Source organism: Triticum urartu, chromosome 2A (genome assembly GCF_056163025.1).
Source record: "Triticum urartu cultivar PI428250 chromosome 2A, HENAU_Tu73, whole genome shotgun sequence".
In the NCBI taxonomy this organism is placed as follows: domain Eukaryota; kingdom Viridiplantae; phylum Streptophyta; class Magnoliopsida; order Poales; family Poaceae; genus Triticum; species Triticum urartu.
This window is the reverse complement of record NC_141874.1, coordinates 156,404,646-156,424,364: the sequence shown is the minus strand read 5'-3', so window position 1 is coordinate 156,424,364 and position 19,719 is coordinate 156,404,646. Positions and strand designations below refer to the sequence as shown.

The window sequence follows — 19,719 nt, the reverse complement described above, 5'->3', positions numbered from 1 at the left end:
TATTGACATTGCAATGTTTGTGTCGTATGGCTTTTATGTTTGTTTTCTTTGTATGACTTGGTGGGCCTGGACTTTGTAATGTGTGCCTTCTCATGTGCGTATGACAGGAGAGTTTTTTCTTCCTTTGTAAAAGTACATATATGGTTGGTAACTAATTACATGAAAATTTGCTATGTCCACAATCATTGTTGTGTACACGGAATCTATGATGGTTCCGACTAGTTTTAGGACAAGTCTATTCAAAGGGGGAACCATTATTCATTCATGGTCCAATAAAAACTCATATGTATTACTATGACTGTGAGATTGAGGATTAATTGTGTGTTGCTTTTTTATGAAAGTAAAGTAAATCTCACATGCACATAACATGGCTTGCGGTAGCTTAGAGTGTCTTTGGATCAGGATGTCAACACGTCATGCTAATCTATGGCAAGTCAGAAGCACAGTGGACGATTCGTCCGCCACACTTTAGGTACAGAAAAAAGTGAGGTGCGATAGTTTAGTTTGGTTTGGCATGGTAGAATGTGGCAGAAATCAAATGTTTCGGCTCGGCAACGCAAGGCACGATCCAAACATACCCTTAGTTTTCAGCATTGTAGTACAAGATTTGGTTGTTTTCTTCCAATGCATTTGACTAAATACATCACTGTTATTACAAAATAGACTACTAAATTGTAGTTTATTGTTTTAAAACGACTTCACTTACATTCGCATTATGGTTCTACGTTTTCATGTTATGGCAATCTGACTTTTAAAATATGGCCTATTATTATGCACATATGTGCATAGATAAGAAATCATACTCATACAAATTATAAGGCATGTGGGTGTCTACAACATCCTCCTCATTCGGTCTGCCTTCTCTTCTTCAATGCAGGTGATCATTAGGTCCATGCGGTAGACTCACGGTGATACAACCTCTTCAAGAAAAAGGAACACTTATTTGTGGTAGGCAGCGGAGTCACGTGGGAACCACTAGTGATCTAGTTATAATTTGTGAAAATCTCTACTTGCTTTTGTAAATGCAAGTTCTCTTTTATTCTTTACAATATTTAGGTGATGTTTTACACTGTATCAAAATATAAGAGCATCTCCAACAGGCGCCGGTCGCGCCGTGCGTAAAAAACAGATATGCCGCGCGCGCATCGCCTGGTTTGGTGCGGCGCGCAGCCAGCCGCGCTCAAATGCAGCACGCGCGCGCCGCTCCAGCAGCGCGTCAAAATGCAACGCGCGCGACTCGCACAAACAACATATGCATTTGAAACAAAAGCAAAAAAATCAAAAACAAACAAAAATAAATAGTTTAATTTCGTTTATTACAACTCAAACAAACAGCTTATCGTTCAATACAACAAATAGTGCAATTAAACACAACAAATAGTTCAACAATACAATAACGAACGCACAAATCATGATGCTCTTTGTCGTCCGTTCCATGCCCACCACTCCTTAATGAGATCCTTCTGAAGATTATTATGCGCTGCGGGACGTCGAATGGCATGATAGGAGGCAACAAAACGGGCCACCCTTTCAGCCCTCCGTCGCACTCGCACGGGATATCCCAAGAGCTCATACCGAGAGTAGTCTACATCTTGGCCACACTCATTCTCGATGATCATGTTGTGCATGATCACACAAGCGTGCATTATGTACCAAAGCATCTTTTGATCCCAAAATCTAGCCGGTCCTCTCACAATAGCAAATTGGGCTTGCAAAACCCCAAAAGCTCTCTCCACATCTTTTCTAGCCGCCGCCTGAGCATTGTGGAAATCAAGATTTTTCTTACCTTCTGGCTTTTTCAACGGCTTGACAAAGGTTTGCCACTTTGGATAGATACCATCCGCTAGATAATAGCCATAGTAGTATGTACGGCCATTTGCTACAAACTACACCGGTGGCAACTCCCCATTTGCAATCTTACTCATCAGTGGTGACCGGTTGACAACATTGATGGCATTCAAAGATTCAGGCATTCCAAAGAATGCATGCCAAATCCAAGTCTCTTGATCGGCCATCGCTTCAAGGATTATAGTGGAACCCTTTTTTTGGCCGTGGAATTGCCCATGCCATGCCTTTGGACAATTCTTCCAAGTCCAATGCATGCAGTCTATTGAGCCAAGCATGCCAGGAAAACCGCGAGCTTTGTTCATCGCTAAAAGCCTTGCGACGTCTTCAGCGTTGGGAGATCTCAAATACTCCTCGCCAAAGACTTGCACAATTCCGACTGCGAAGCGCTTGACACACATGATGGCTTGGCTCTCACCCATAGCCAAGTGATCATCAACTAGATCAGCCGGTATACCGTATGCCAACATACGCAAAGCGGCTGTCACCTTCTGAAAGGTGCTATGCCCGAGCTCTCCGGCGGCATTCCTTCTTTGCTGAAAAAAGCGGTCATGGCTCGCTAGTTTCTCTGCAATGCGCCTGAGCAACTCGGTGCTCATCCTAAACCGGCGACGAAAATACGACTCGGGGTATGTGGGATTCTCCGCAAAATAATGCCTGATCAATCTGTTGTGGACATCGATCCTATCCCTCCAAATTTTTTGCCGACCCATAACCGAACCACCGTGCTTCGGTTTTTTATTAATATGCATAGCTAGGATCATTGCAAGATCCTCCTCCTCTTCCATATCAAATTCTTCTTCGGAAGAATCATACGACAAACTCATCTACAATGTTGAATACTATGCTATAAATAAAAAACTACAATCAACATGCACGAAATTTATGGCTTTTGGGCAATACATACCTTCTAGGCGTTTTGTCGAACACCTTGCGGGCGCCGAGCGGCAGCGAGCGCGCGGGTGTTGTTCATCGGTGGACCAGCACGCGCGCGGGGCGGCGGGCCTAGAGGGGGCCGGAGAAAGTGCGCGCGGGGCGGGATAGGCCGGGGAAGCGCCGGAACGGTCGCCGGGTGGCGCGGTCGGCGGCGGCGGCGCGGCTGGATGGGGGGTGGGAGGTGCGAGCGAGCGCGCGAGAGTCCAGCGCGCAGGAGTGGGCGCAGCAAATAAGCGGCGCGCGATTGCGTTTCGGCCCGCGCGCTGGACTACGTATGCCGCGCGCGCGGTTTTCGCACGCCCGCTGGAGCAACTATTCCGGTTGCGCGCGCTAAAAGGGGGGATTTTGCGGCGCGGCGCTAGTTTGGCGCGCCTGTTGGAAATGCTCTAAGACGTTTTTTGACACTGATAGGAGCAGTTTTTATTTTGCGGGCAATATCTAGGTGATGGTTAGAAATCTTTAGTGAAAAGGGCAGTTTCACAATAAAAAGAAGAATATGGTGTTGCTGTTTTCTTTGTTTAGTAGATCAATTCGATCTACAACTATGTGCCCTACTCAAAGTATAATTTGATGCTCCTTTTTTCTTCTCATGTCCAACTTGTGATCATGTGGTGCTCTAGACATTAAATATCAGCATGATCATCACGAATCCAATTATTGCGAGCTGAAACGAGCATAGCTCTACTATAATATGTTATCTCCCTATCTATCTACTTGGAGACCCGGGTCACTAACCGTAAGTGGAATTCAGTCATTGTCGACGGCGATGTTTGGCACCACAACTGAAAAAACGCCCATCCTATCTAGTGCCTCACGTCCTACAAGCAAGTGGTTAGCAAGAATAAATCTGAAGTAAGCTGGATTTGATGTTTGGGACGATAGAATAGATATTCCGGCCCTAACCAGCAGGGGCACTGTTGTGACATGGGCGTCAAGGCGGTCTACGAAAATGCGCTCCCGATGAGATGTGTGGTTGGCAAGAAAATTCACGTGGTAGAGCCTAGAAGGATCTGGCAGGTGCGTAAACTTATAAACTAGGAGTGATAAAATCAGGAGAAGAATCATCTAGGTAGGTGGAAAGATAGGAGTCGGATCAAGGTAAAGTGGTAGCAATTGTTCATGTCTATCTTCAGTCGCGCGGAGAACATTTATCTGCGGGGAGGAATATGTGCGGAGACTGACCCTGACTCGACCCAGTCCATGGAAACAAAATCTGTGTCAGCGTGCACCACCGGCATCGTGGTCATGCGGGAACAACTGCCAACCCTTGTAACATCGGCACGCCAGTCCTGGATGACCCTGCGGTACCACGTACCACCTGTGGTAATTGTTAGCACACCACCGACAGCGCCTACTCGGCGCCTTCAGCGCCGCCGAAGGCAGCTGGCGCCTGCGGCAGCTCCTCGTGGGCCGACCCACGAACGCGCGCGCAGAAAAAAATATACTATTATGCGAAAAAGATTTGACTCTCTGTGGATCAAACACGCAACCTAACGGTCGTCTTCGCGTTCAGCCAACCGGTACACCTACTGGTTGATAGTGATTCACTTCAGCGTGACTGCAGCCCTACTTATCTCGCTTAGAATTTTTAATTATTTGAAGACATTAATGAAAAACGTGAATGTATGTAAAAAATGAACATTGACGAAAAATGTAAAAATGTATGGAAAAAATGTAAAGCAAATTGGATAGTTGACGAACATGCATAAAAAAGTTGGCCAATGTAAAAAGGTTCATGTATTCAAATAAGTTCACGAATTCGAAAACAAAAATTCATGAAATGAAAAAAAGAAGTGCACAATATTTTTTTAAAAGTTCACAACAATGAAAACGACCATGAGTCTGAAAATAGTTCACAGATTTTAAAAGAGTTCATGGAATTTGAAAAAAAAATCATTGGATTTGGAAAAAGTTCACCAAATTTTAAAAAGTTCATCAGCACTGAATTTGGAAAAAGTTCACCAAATTTTAAAAAGTTCATCAACTTTTCAAAAAAGTTAACCAGATTTTAAAAAGAGTTCATCAAATTTAAAAAAAAGTTCACCGAATTCGAAAATAAGTTCACCGAGTTTGAAAATAAGTTCATCGGATTTGAGAAAAGTTCATCAAATTTGAAAATAGTTCTTCGAATTTGAAAAAAAGTACATCGGATTGAAAAATGTTCATTTGAAGAAATTTCATCGAATTTGAAAAAAATCATCATTTTTTAAAATAGTTAACTAAAAATAGAAAAAAGTTCATGGATTTTGAAAAAACAGTTCATCAAATTTGAAAAGTAAAACACCATCGATTTGAAAAAGTTCACGCGTTTAAGAAAAGGAAAAACGATGAGGGAATAAACCAGGAAGAAGAAGAAAGAAAAAACAGAAAACAAAAATGGAAAAAAGGAAAACGAAAAAAAGAAAAAAAAGAGAGGCAACGAATGAAAGACTTGAAGAGTTGAAAATTAACAGATCCCTCTCATGGTGTGGTGGTTGTAGGAACAAAGCTGCGCCAGGGAGGTCTCCGGTTCAATCCACAGCAAGCGCGCCCATATTTTTGCGTACGACGAGATTAAACAGTAATGGGCCGGCCCAGCGCGGGGCGCCCAGCACCCGTTTGCAAATTTGCCTATAACGGGCGCCTGCAGCGCTAAATAGGAAATGCCCACACAGTGGGTTTCCTACCTGTTCGACCCGAGCAGCGTACCCACCTACTGATAAGAGAGGACTCTGTAATGCCGATCCCCTCCTCATCTCCTTCCTCCAGTGTACTGCTACCTGATTGAGATCACCATAATTGAGGGGAGAAGAACTAGTGTGTTCCTAACACGTGGTATCAATCGCCATCCCACCCCTCTTCCGCACGCTGGAGACGCGCAAGCAGACTGCCGATCGTCAACGACTTCTCGCTACCATGGATCCGGCCCTCAAGTCCTACCTCGACAAGCTCACGGAGACCTTAACGAAGGCCAACGAGGACACCCGAGCTGACATCAAGGACCTCTCAGCGCGGATCAACTCCCAGTCCGCGCAGGTGGACGCGCTTACGGCATGGAAGCCAGACCTCGAGTCCCGTCTCTCCAAGCTCCAGGAGACGGTGGGCATGCTCCAGAGCGAGCGGCTGCCCACGCCGAACGCGATAGATGGTGGATCAAAGGGGGTGGATCTCTCCGATCCGCCGCTCCACGGCATGGTCCACGGGCCCGCTGGCCGCGGCGAGTCGCATCAACTACGGGGCGGGTCGTCGGCGGGCGGCATCCCGCCGGCGGCCTCTTCGGCCAATGGTACCCTGAGCTTTCACAACCCTCCCCTGTTACCCGTGGTAGACACCTCCATCACACCTGGTTCTGCTTCGGCCCTTGTTCATACCGGACTGGGTCCAAATTCCCCACCTCTTGCGTTTCCCCAATTTTCGGGTGAAAATCCCAAAATCTGGAGAACCATGTGTGAACAGTATTTCTCTATGTTTCAAATTCCAGAGCCCTATTTTGTTCCCATGTCTACATTGCACTTCACGGGTCCTGCGGCCATCTGGCTGCAGTCGATCTAGGGGAAACTGAGCACGCTAGATTGGGAGGCTTTCTGTAATTTGCTATGTGCACGATTCGATCGCGATAAGCATCAGCTACTTATCCGCCAATTTTACTCCCTTCGTCAAACTAGCTCTGTATCTGACTACATTGAACAATTTGAGAACCTTATGAGCCATCTTATTTCTTATTCTGATGTTGTACACCCACTGTATTTCTTGACGAGGTTTATTGAGGGCCTGCGCACCGACATCCGTGCGGTGGTGATGGTGCAGCGACCCAAGGATCTGGACACCGCTTGTGCCCTGGCGATTCTGCAAGAGGAAGTCGCAGAGGGACAAAAGGGACCCTTGTACAGCAACCATGAAGGGGCACCCTATCTGGGGAAGACTCACTCAACGGGTCCTCTGCGGTTGCCCCCTCCTCCAGCACGGGCAACAGCTATCTCCCCAGCAGCAGATGATCGCCGCAACACTGAAGCCGCCCGCGCGGGGAGTGATCAGTCCAAAATCACAGCCCTGCGTAACTTTCGTCGAGCCAAAGGAATGTGTTTCAAGTGTGGAGAGAGATGGGGTCATGATCACGTATGCCCGCCGACAGTTAAATTGCACGTGATCGAAGAAATGTTCAGCATGTTCAGTTTGGACGCTCAAGGAGAAGAGACAGTGACCAATGCATAGCAGCAGGGGCAGACAGATACAGGGGAGCAAGTGTGGCAGCTCTCTATCAACGCCATGTCTGGAACTGAAGCACCCAGTTGCTTACAATTACATGGCTGGCTCCAGGGGCGCGAAGTCCTTATGCTGGTGGACCCAGGTAGTTCATCCTCGTTCATGTCTCAACATTTAGCAGCTCATCTACAGGGGGTACAATCTATGCCCAAGTCTGTTAAAGTTGTTGTAGCCAATGGGTCAGAAATGTGGTGCACTCAGGAAGTACTAGGCTGCTCTTGGTTTGCCCAGGGTCATGTGTTTTCAACCAATTTCATATTGCTGCCTTTGGGATCTGACAATGTCATATTGGGGATGGATTGGCTAGAGTATCACAGCCCCATGCTCATCGATTGGCCGAAACGGTGCATGCAAATCGAACATGACGGATTCACGGTTGTATTGCAGGGGGTTACATCTCAAGCACACAAGTGTGAAACTCTGAATACGGTGCAGCTAGCAAGTATGGAAAAACAAGAAATGGTGGCCTATGCAGTGCACATTTGTTATGCTCAAGATTCTGACACTGTCACCGATCTCAAGTGTACTGAACTTCCACTAGAGATTGTGCAAGTGTTGTTAGATTATGAGGATGTATTCCTGGAGCCGACCGGATTGCCACCACGGCGCGAATGTGATCACACCATCCCATTGATGCAAGGCACCCAGCCGGTCAACATACGAGCGTACAGACACAAGCCAGAATTGAAGACAGAAGTGGAAAGGCAAGTCGCGGAAATGTTGAAGGCTGGTATCATTCAAAAGAGCAGCAGCCCATTCTCCTCTCCTATTATTCTGGTCAAGAAGAAGGACGACACCTGGCGCATGTGCGTTGATTATCGGAGGCTGAATGCGATGACTATCATCAACAAGTACCCCGTGCCTGTCACTGAGGATATTTTGGATGAGCTGGCAGGGGCGTGTTGGTTCTCCAAGCTTGATTTGCGCTCCAGCTATCACCAAATCAGATTAGCAGAAGGGGAGGAATACAAAACTATATTTCAAACACACTCGGGCCGTTTCGAATTCAAAGTGGTGCCATTTGGTCTCGGGGGAGCACCTCCAACATTTCTGGGGGCTATGAATGTGACGCTGCATCCAGTCCTACGGGTCCGCGCAATGGTTTTTTCGACGATATCCTAGTCTTCAGCCGGTCCTTTGCCTTGCACTTGCAACACCTGAGGCAAGTGCTAGATCTCCTCCGAAGGGACCAGTGGTATGTGAAGAGGTCCAAATGTGTCTTTGCTCAACAGGAAATCAAATACCTCGGTCACACCATTTCTGCAAAAGGGGTCTCGACAGATTCAGACAAGATTCAGCAAGTGACTGCGTGGCCGGTACCAACATCTGTCAAGGAGGTTCGATCTTTTCTAGGATTGGCTGGATACTACCGATGATTTGTTCGGCAATTTGGCATGCTGGCTTGTCCACTCACCAACCTTTTGCGCAAAAATACACCATTTCAGCGGACAGAAGCCACCCAATCAGCCTTCGACGCTCTCAAAACATCACTGACGACAGCACCAACACTAGCACTCCCAGACTTCACAAAACCGTTCACAATTGAGACTGACGCCTGCGAGTATGGAGTGGGAGCTGTTTTGCAACAAGATGGGCACCCAATAGCGTACCTCAGCAAAGCGTTGGGCCCACGGACTAAGGGGCTATCCACTTATGAGAAGGAGTACCTGGCCATTGTCTTGGTCGTCGAGCAATGGCGTCCATACCTGCAGTTTGGCGAATTTATGGTTAAGACAGACCAACGCAACTTAGTCCACTTGGAAGAACAACGTCTTCACACCCCGTGGCAACAAAAAGCTTTCACAAAGATGTTAGGGCTCCAATATCGGATCTGCTATCGCAAGGGTACAGAAAATAGTGCTGCTGATGCTCTATCGAGACGACCTGTTGAGAATTCTGCTCACCTCCATGCCATTTCAGTGTGTCAGCCAGCCTGGCTTCAGGAAATTGTCAAAGGGTACGACAGCGATCCCGAGACACAACAACTCATCACTCAGCTCGCCGTGGCACCGGTCGCTGATGGCAAGTTCACTCTGACCAAGTGGATTGTAAGATTCAAAGGGCGTGTATGGCTAGGCAACAACACAAAACTCCAGCAGCAGATCATGCGAGCTTTACATGACAGCGCTGTAGGGGGACACTCCGGGTTTCCAGCCACCTATCGCAGAATCAAGCACTTGTTTGCCTGGCCGGGTATGAAGCATCAGATCAAAGAGCATGTCCAAACATGCCAGGTGTGTCAGCAAGCTAAGCCAGACCGAGCTCAATACCCCGGGCTACTACATCCCTTGCCGGTAGCCAAGCGATGTTGGGATCTAGTCTCGCTGGATTTCATCGGAGGTCTACCCCAATCCAGGAATTACAATTGCATATTGGTCGTCGTTGACACCTTCTCCAAGTATGCGCACTTCCTCCCAGTAAAGCACCTGTACACTGCTCAGACAATTGCCCAATTATATATTGATCAGGTTTACAAGTTGCACGGGATGCCCGAAGCCCTCATCTCGGATCGTGATGCCATCATCACTAGCAAAGTTTGGCAAGAAATCTTCAAGCTACAAGGGGTTGAACTTAAAATGAGCTCTTCTCATCACCCTCAAACGGACGGCCAGACCGAACGGGTCAATCAATGTGTGGAAACCTATCTGCGCTGCTTTGTCCATAGCACCCCAACTAATTGGAGTCGTTGATTGGCCCTCGTGGAGTTCTGGTACAATTCCACCTATCACTCTACCTTGGGCAAGACACCTTTCTTGGTGGTATATGGTCAGGAACCGCGCCATCTGAGGATAGTACCTGACCATGCAACTCCACTACTTGAGCTGAATGAGTGGCTCGAGGAGCGTCAACAAATGCAAGACATCTTTCGACATTACCTGGTCCGGGCAAAGCAAATCATGAAAGCACAAGCAGATAAAAACAGATCAGTTCGCGAATTTCAAGTGGGAGATCAGGTTTTCTTGAAGTTGCAACCATATATTCAAACCTGTGTGGCAAGGAGAGCTAATCATAAGCTCAGCTTCAAGTACTTTGGGCCCTACACCATCATCAGGCGCGTGAACGAAGTCACGTATGAGCTCTAGCTCCCGGAAGGATCATCCATTTTCCCTGTCTTTCATGTCTCCTAGCTCATGCGGGCATTAACACCAGGTGCAAGTGCTTCCTCTTCATTACCATCATATACTGATGAGGTTAACATTCCTGTGAAGATCTTGGAAAAACGATGACGTCGGGGTTCCCGTAAGATGTGTGAACAAGGCCTGGTGCATTGGCAGAACACTCAAGCAACTCCGGACACCTGGGAGGATCTCGAAGATCTGCGGCGTCGCTTCCCGGCTGCAACGACTTGGGGACAAGTCGTGTCTGAAGGAAGAGGGGGTGTTAGCACACCACCTGCAAGTGGAGCACCGAGCCAGCGAACAGAAGTGGCCCAGCAAGGCCGGCCCAGGAGGGAGCGACGACCATGCCATAAGTTCACGGGCCCCCAGTGGGTTTCCTACCTGTTCGACCCGAGCAGCGTACCCACCTACTGATAAGAGAGGACGCAGCAGGTGGGGAGGGGCATCCCGGCTAGGATTAGGCGGCGGCGGTGACGTGTGTGTGTGTATCTCCCTGTAATCCCGATTCCCTCCTCATCTCCTTCCTCCAGTGTACTGCTACCTAATTGAGATCACCATAATTGAGAGGAGAAGAACTAGTGTGTTCCTAATAGTAATGTTGCCTTGTTGACTGTCAGCGGAATGCGCATGGACACGCGAGTGCGGGGACACTCATCTGCCATGCCACACACTTGTTTTGCCTCGGGATTCGTGCGGTAGTTCAATCCCGTATGAGGGTACAATAAAAATGAAAAATCGCTCAATTTTTTTTAAGTTTCAACGATGAAATTTACAGTTTTTGGAACTAAAACTGCCAAGTTTCAATCAGTCCAGAAATATAATTTCAAGAATTTTTTCTGTCGGTCGTAGACACAAAATAATTGATTTTTATCGATCACTCGTACTAAGTTTCAACATTGAAACTTAACAAATTTTTGAAAATGTTGTCAGAATATATTTAAAATGGGTCTTATTTGAAAGCGCTGGTCATGAAAAACATGAATGTGAAAACATAACTTCATTTGAAATTTTCGTTTAACAGATATACAACGTTGAAAATCGGAAGCCAAAATAAAACGCGGGCACCAGGGACATGCACACCCCGCACTTATGTGCCACAAATCTTGTCCGACTTTGAGCGTCAACGGTGTTATTGGATATATGGTCTGCATAGCGATGTAACTATTGCCTGGGTTTTTGAACCAGGAATTTCCAGATCCAGGCTCTTTTATGCATCACTCATTTCTGCAGATATATGCCTATGTTTGTTGTATTTACGAGTAGTTTTTAAGAAAGTTGTACAAATAATTTGAATGTTATTCTTTTTCTGCTTGTGCAACGTAGATAGTTATGAATGTGTGTGTATACTATTGTATATCCGTACTACAAATATATTTTTATAGATCATATATGTATTACAAATAATCACAATTTCTGATGTTTTTTTTTCTGAATCACAATTTCCGATGGTGGGGAACTGGGGATGATGGTTATTAGCCCACCTGAACGAGAGTGCTCCTATTGCGCGCCTAAGCGAGCTGAATTCGGGAAGCACACTAACTCGCACGTGTTACGACTATTTCTTTCGTTCGGTAGTTCCCGTTTCTTTTGATCAGTAGTTTCTGTTTTTTTTCGTTCGCTAGTTCCTGTTGCGTTCGTTCGTTTCTATTACTATTAAGTTTGCATATGCAATGCACGTCTCAAGTGCAATCAAAATATTTGTTTACTCCTATTTACATAGGTTTCCACTTAATAGTGTTTGTTCTGGTAGAAGAAAACCAAATCTCATCTGCAAATGAAGAAGCTGCAAATAGATTAAAGATCAATGTGTTATGTAACATCGTAGCTTATACCAATAAATCAATTATTAGCTATTTTTGTGTTCTTATTATCCATGTGCTTCTACCCTTGATGCCTATTAGACTTTGGCCTAGATCCATGAATGCATTCACAAAGATTTTGTATTATAAATCCCCTACTCGTTTTTTTATCTATATCCATGAACATATTCATAGAGATCTTTATATTATAAGTTCTGTTGTCGAAATAGACAAATCCATATGGCTCGGACTTATTTGCACAAACAGACATGTCTTGCAATTGTAATCTCCACCCGTAATTCATGTTGAACACTCTTATCTCTTCGTTTTTGTGTTTGGAGATTTTAGTTCATAAGAGCATCTCCAACAGGCGCGCCAAACTAGCGCCGCGCCGCAAAATCCCCCCTTTTAGCGCGCGCGCAACCGGAATAGCTGCTCCAGCGGGCGCGCGAAAACCGCGCGCGCGGCATACGTAGTCCAGCGCGCGGGCCGAAACGCAATCGCGCGCCGCTTATTTGCTGCGCCCGCTCCCGCGCGCTGGACTCTCGCGCGCTCGCTCGCACCTCCCCCCCCCTCCAGCCGCGCCGCCGCCGCCGACCGCGCCACCCGGCGACCGTTCCGGCGCTTTCCCGGCCTATCCCCGCCCGCGTGCGCTTTCTCCGGCCCCCCTCTAGGCCCGCCGCCCCGCGCGCGTGCTGGTCTGCCGACGAACAGCGCCTGCGCGCTCGCTGCCGCTCGGCGCCCGCTGCCGCTCGGCGCCCGCTAGGTGTTCGACAAAACGCCTAGAAGGTATGTATTGCTCAAAAGCCATGAATTTCGTGCATGTTGATTGTAGTTTTTTATTTATAGCATAGTATTCAACGTTGTAGATGAGTTCGTCGTATGATTCTTCCGAAGAAGAATTTGATATGCAAGAGGAGGAGGATCTTGCAATGATCCTAGCTATGCATATTAATAAAAAACAGAAACACGGTGGTTCGGTTATGGGTCGGCAAAAAATTTGGAGGGATAGGATCGATGCCCACAACAGATTGATCAGGCATTATTTTACGGAGAATCCCACATATCCCGAGTCGTATTTTCGTCACTGGTTTATGATGAGCACCGAGTTGTTCAGGCGCATTGCAGAGAAACTAGCGAGCCATGACCGCTTTTTTCAGCAAAGGAGGAATGCCGCCGGAGAGCTCGGACATAGCACCTTTCAGAAGGTGACAGCCGCTTTGCGTATGTTGGCATACGGTATACCGGCTGATCTAGTTGATGATCACTTGGCTATGGGTGAGAGCCAAGCCATCATGTGTGTCAAGCGCTTCGCAGTCGGATTGTGCAAGTGTTTGGCGAGGAGTATTTGAGATCTCCCACCGCTGAAGACGTCGCAAGGCTTTTGGCGATGAACAAAGCTCGCGGCTTTCCTGGCATGCTTGGCTCAATAGATTGCATGCATTGGAGTTGGAAGAATTGTCCAAAGGCATGGCATGGGCAATTTCACGGCCAAAAAAAGGGTTCCACTATAATCCTTGAAGTGGTGGCCGATCAAGAGACTTGGATTTGGCATGCATTCTTTAGAATGCCTGGATCTTTGAATGCCATCAATGTTGTCAACCGGTCACCACTGATGAGTAAGATTGCAAATGGGGAGTTGCCACCGGTGCAGTTTGTAGCAAATGTCCGTACATACAACTATGTCTATTATCTAGCGGATGGCATCTATCCAAAGTGGCAAACCTTTGTCAAGCCGTTGAAAAAGCCAGAAGATAAGAAAAATCTTGATTTCCACAATGCTCAGGCGGCGGCTAGAAAAGATGTGGAGAGAGCTTTTGGGATTTTGCAAGCCCAATTTGCTATTGTGAGAGGACCGGCTAGATTTTGGGATCAAAAGATGCTTTGGTACATAATGCACGCTTTGTGTGATCATGCACAACATGATCATCGAGAATGAGCATGGCCAAGATATAGACTACTCTCAGTATGAGCTCTTGGGATATCCCATGCGAGTGCGACGGAGGGCTGAAAGGGTGGCCTGTTTTGTTGCCTCCTATCATGCCATTCGACATCCTGCAGTGCATAATGATCTTCAGAAGGATCTCATTGAGGAGTGGTGGGCATGGAATGAACGACAAAGAGCATCATGATTTGTGCATTCGTTATTGTATTGTTGAACTATTTGTTGTGTTTAATTGCACTATTTGTTGTATTGAACGATGAACTGTTTGTTTGAGTTGTAATAAATGAAATTGAACTATTTATTTTTGTTTGTTTTTGATTTTTTTGCTTTTGTTTTTGATTTTTTTGCTTTTGTTTGTGCGAGTCGCGCGCTGCATTTTTACGCGCTGCTGGAGCGGCGCGCGCGCGCTGCATTTTAGCGCGGCTGCTGGAGCCAGCGCCGCGCGCCGCGCCAAACCAGGCGATGCGCGCGCGGCATACATGTTTTTGCGCGCGGCGCGACCGGCGCCTATTGGAGATGCTCTAAGCTAAGCTCAATAGAAGGAGATATAACCATTTAGCTATAAATCAGTGCACTTCTCGACCCTTATAAATCAGTGAGCTTTGAAGCAGATGAGTTAGCTTGGAATTCCTAGATTTGAGAGAGAAAAAAAATAGGAGTAAGACTGAGCTGAGGGGATGCTTCTTTTAAGTAACTGAGCAAGGCAGATGGTGAAGCATGTAGATACTGAATAAGACAGAGCAATATGGAATGTGGGCATTTTTGGAGGCAAGGGAAGCAATAGCATCAATCAGTGCAGAGAATACAGATTGTTCGATGAATTTTGCCTCCTTCGACGTCTCTCCTACTTCATTTTTAGCGAAGTGCTCACTTCCAGCAAGGTCAACCAACCACATGTGGCTTTTACTACTTTACCCAGTCACCAAATGCTCACTCCTGACAGTCACCAAGCCACAAGTTCCATAGTGAAGGTTTTCTCTATTCAAGTTCACCCATATGTAAAGGTGCATACATTGAGTCATTGATCTCACGACGGCAAGATCTTAGCAAATACAACCTGTGAACAAAACAATTAGAATACGACCAATTAAATTAAAAACCCTCTAACAATAGAAGCATATCAAAAATATATTCAGCAAAGAATGCATATGCTTATTATCACACTGAAAGACTCTCCTATTCAAAATTTTAATATGTCAGGGTGTCTAGAAGCAAATACAAATTGAAAAATTATCATGAATGTGGTATCGATAAAATTCAGTTTGTAAGAACCTTTTGAAAATCCAAATTTTGATGCTCCATGTTATTTTATAGGGAAGAAATTGCCTGAGATTTTGGGACAAAAGTTAGATCAAAGAGCGGTGCTGACGGCCAGCTCCCGTGAGCTGCTCAACCTAGGTTGTTTGCTCAAAGATGCAAATGTAGATAGAGGCTATAGAGAGAGATGGGGTGCAGAAGCAAGGCTATTGTGTGAATATAGTGTACATGTTAGACTGAGAAAATATTTTTCAAAATAGCCACTTACCAAATCACCATCTAATGTTGACAACAAGTAAGCATCTGCAACAACTATCCCTTCATGCATTTATCTATTTGTAAGGACAAAACATGGATTGGATCATGGGTTTTGCAAAGTGAAATTCTAGCAAACCTGCAATCAGTATATACATATAAGTAAGAAATCAATGAAATTAACACTTCTAAAACATAAGAATAATGGTAGACATATAGGAACACATTTTAACATCTCGTACAAGCCTGTTGATTTATAAAGGATGATTAGTCGAGTATGTGTTGTTCTAAACAATTATATTGTGTAGAGTGGTATTTTTTTACAGAAGAAATGGACAATGTATGCCCGCCTACTCCTCCTTGGGGATCTACCAGCTCCACCAGATGCTCTTGCGCTGGCTGGTAAGCACGTCCCTGCTCTCACTGATCATCCTCACAATCTTCCTCTGCACCCATATCATCGACACGAGCATGTTGCGCTGAGTGTTGTCTTTCTTCGGTTTGATCTCCTGCACAGGGAAAGAATACCACAACTGATCAGTGTACACCAGGCCAGCATTCAAAAAACAAAATGAAATGTGTTTTGACAAAAAGAACTTATCCAACAACTCCAGTGCGTGCTGGCATACATACCCTGAGCTTTTGAAGTCATGCTTATATGAAGCCTCCTCCCTCCTCCGTCCCCAATTTTGCCATGAGGCCAATGATCCATCAAGCCGCCTCACTGTAATCAGAAGCAGTACTTTCAGTTGCAAGAGAAGAAGTATCTACAACATAGGAAAGGAAGAATTGAACTTTATCAAAATAATAACAAGGAAGGCAACAAACAAAAGATATGGTTAAAAGCCAAATATGTCCAAGTAGGCAGCTCTGTCCTCTATGAAAAACAAGTCAGACCTGGATATGTCCAATTTTAATATATCTCGGAGCCAAACAGACAAAATGAAACATCATTTTTTCCTTGTTACTGTCAACGCTGCATATTCGTACATTTTCCACCGTCATGTAGGCATCACTAATACGTAACACATGAGAGAGGATGATCCTCGAATCTGATCTGATCACCAACTGTAAAAAATAAATGACCAGATAAGCATCACATTCATACAATTAATCCATCAAACTTTAATTAGTACGTAGGAGACATGTGGTCACCACAATCTTAGCATATACATGCGCGGATAAGTTATAAAAAGTATCTTGTTATGTTATGTTAAATCAAGGAAACCAGAAAGAAACATTTCTGGATGAAGTAATAAAGAATAGTTGAATGATGCAGCATGGTGCACAACTGTGTGTTTACATGGGAAAAATGAATAGATGGAAATGTATTCAGAATACAATAAGTTCGAGCCTCTGTATTAAAAGGGAACTCATATGCTCCTCATGAGCTTTGCTGGAGAATGTTTCAATGGGTTTATGAAGAACTTTATCGTTTCTAGAAAAATACAAGCTTAGTTTGGAAAAATAAATATCAAAATTACCATTTAAAAGAATGCATATATAATATATACACGTATGCACTTAGTTTATCCATTGAGTGGATTAAAACTCCAGTAAAAAAACATGGGTTCAATCCAGAGTTTTCAGCCATCCGCCCTCATCGGTTCCTCAGATCATGAATACAATCTTTGACCATACCTTCGCTATAAATATCAGTTGTTCACAATTTAATCTTGGTTTGGCTGCAAACATCAACAGATGTTGTAGCTAAATATTGATGCTTTATGACTGACCATGGTAGGAGCTTAAACTGAAGAACAAAAATATCAGAAAAAGGAAACATGTTAATTATAAGGCAAAAAAGTAGATCAAATGAGCATTGAAAGTATTTCTACTTGTTCTTGTGTGAGTACCATCTAATCTCTACACATTCACTGTAGTAAATTATCTATGTAACAGAGACCAAAATTTTGCCTCCCAGAATCTAACCAGAGACCAATCAAATACACAAAGAGGATCCCAGAGTTAGTAATATTACGACAAAAAATTCTGGTATTAGAAAACTATTATTTTCATGAAAAAAATGATGATACAGTTTTACCTAACAAATTTGAATGACCTCTTTTCTAAAGGAAACAATCTGAATGCTCTTTTGTATGTCATGAGCCAAACTTAGACTGCCCGCTATCTAATATGCCATCTATTTACTAACAGATATAGTAGTTCATAACCAGCCAATGGGCAATACCTGATAACATCATGGTGGAACATTGATGTAGGCACCGACATTGAAACCAAGAGGACATTCACGCAAGAGATAGCGGTGCCAGGAATAGCCGTATTTGAAACTGTGAAGATCCTACACACTACCCCAAATATACGACTTGTTAGCCGGATCGCCTCTTGCTCCTCCCGCAGAAATCACCTTCCCTTCTATGTTTCCTCATCTCATACCTGCAATACAAATAACCTCCTCCCTGTGAGGTAATTCCTGGAACACTTGAAGGGTAGGAAAACAAACTGTCCCGGAGGACGGTTTACTTACATGTCAATGACGCCCGAACCGAGCCCAACGGACAGGGCATCAGCGCCTTCCACACCATCACCGTGGAGAAGCTCCATGGATACTCACTGAAGCACGACGACGATGTTGCTGACCTTGATGATGGAATCGAGCGGTAGTGCCTACTGCGTGAGGTTGGAGATGAAACGCCTAGCAGATCGCCTTCGCTGCTAGCTGCCCGCACTTCCAGAGAAGTGTGCATATGAGGCGGGGGCAGCAGAGGAGGACCAGCGGGGGGCCTGCTCGTCTGCTCACGCTCGCGGCAACGTGGGCGGCGGCGGGGGCGAACCGCGCGCGGCGGGGCGGCGGCGGACCACGTGGGGCACGGAGTACGGCGGGGCGGCGGCGAACCGCGCGGGTCGCGGGAGGACGGGGGCTGCGAACCGCACGCGTGCGTGGGCCGTGCTGTGGAGGCCGATGGGAGGAGGAGGAGCAGGAGGGGGCGTGCGTGCCTGTGTTGGCAGTTTTTTCTTTTCTTTTTCGAACGCCTGGCTTAATTAGCGATCGATGGATCAGTTATTGGGTCAATGTGTGGCTTGTAGCGTTAAACACGAGATGATTAGGAGCCATTAGATCTCGTAAATAAATGGGTTAGATTGTTTGGATCTGCCCCTCTTTCTTTTATAGTGGTAGTAGAAAAATGTCTCATTCAAGAAAAGTTCATCATTTTGTAAAAAAATCAATTTTCTCTAAAAAAATCATCGAATTTTAAAAATAGTTCATTGATTTTAAAAAAATATTATCGAATTTGGAAAAAAATCATCGAATTTGCAAAAGTTCGCCAATTTTGAAAAAAGTTTATCAAATTTGGAAAAAAAATCATCAAATTTGGGGGCAAAAGTCCATGAATTTTTTGAAGAAAATTCACAAATTTAAAAACGTTATCAATTTTGAAACAGAAATTTACGAATCTGAAAAAAGTACACCGAATTTAATAAAATATTCATGGATTTGAAAAAGTTTGTCGATTTTGATAAAAACAGTTCACGCATTCTGAAAAAAAGGAAAAAAAACAAAGGAACAAGAAAAAATAAAATAAAAAAAGGTGAAAGAAGAAAAGAATGAAAATGATGTAACTAATCACATCGAAGGGGCTGTCTTTTTTTAGGGGTATCGAAGGGGTTGTCTAGTTGGCTGCCGTGGCTAACACTAGATGTGGAGGTCGTCCCCAAGACATGAAATAGTGGCTCGTAGTTCTAGTTTTCTTTCCTGTAGTTTTGTGTATGAGCGTAGAAATCATAATTTCAAGGCTCACAATCTTATCAAAATTACTTGTAATTTAGACATAGGTAGACATATTTGGTTGAGTGTCCCTCATGACCTAAATCTTATACCTACGAACATCATTGCAAATCAATAAAGTCGGCGAGATTTCTCAAAAAAAAAAGATGTGGAGGTCGTGGGTTCTAATCATACCTAACGCACATTTTTGAGGGTTAAAGCACTGGAAAAAAGAGAGTAGGCGGGCTGGCCCAGAGGGGAGCTCCTATTCGCCGCATTCTGTGGCAAATAGACGTCCCTTCGCACGGCTTGCCGGCCTATGTCACGCCCGGCTGGGCCGGCCCATTCCAGTTGAATTGAAGCGAGCTGTCAGGCGAAAACTGCGCAAAAATTATAGTTGTGCGCAAGCTGGGATTCGAACTTACAGACTGGGTATCCTATTTGAGGCATACTTCGTCAGAATTTTCTATTGGACGCACGTTGCGTCATACTGTCGAGGTTTCGCACAGGGGAGACCGAGCGATCGTTCGACTGGGCCAGCCCGTTTAAGCTTTCATCGTCCCTTGTTTTGGGAACCTTCTAGAAGTTTCCAGC

General features: G+C 45.2%; 1 protein-coding gene and 1 pseudogene across 1 annotated transcript; one reads left to right on the top strand and one right to left on the bottom strand.

Annotated features, from left to right (window-relative positions):
• Positions 1 to 1,886: 1,886 nt before the first annotated feature.
• Positions 1,887 to 2,672, bottom strand: LOC147984362 (uncharacterized). Its single transcript, XM_087541065.1, has one exon. The coding sequence runs from the start codon at positions 2,670 to 2,672 to the stop codon at positions 1,887 to 1,889; it is 786 nt and encodes a 261-aa protein (XP_087397191.1).
• A 3,004-nt stretch (positions 2,673 to 5,676) lies between these two features.
• Positions 5,677 to 14,411, top strand: LOC147984361 (uncharacterized; annotated as a pseudogene).
• Positions 14,412 to 19,719: the final 5,308 nt, after the last annotated feature.

Bases quoted from the DNA above. Each gene is read 5' to 3' on its own strand.
- LOC147984362 (XM_087541065.1), bottom strand. From the start codon at position 2,672: ATGAGTTTGTCGTATGATTCTTCCGAAGAAGAATTTGATATGGAAGAG.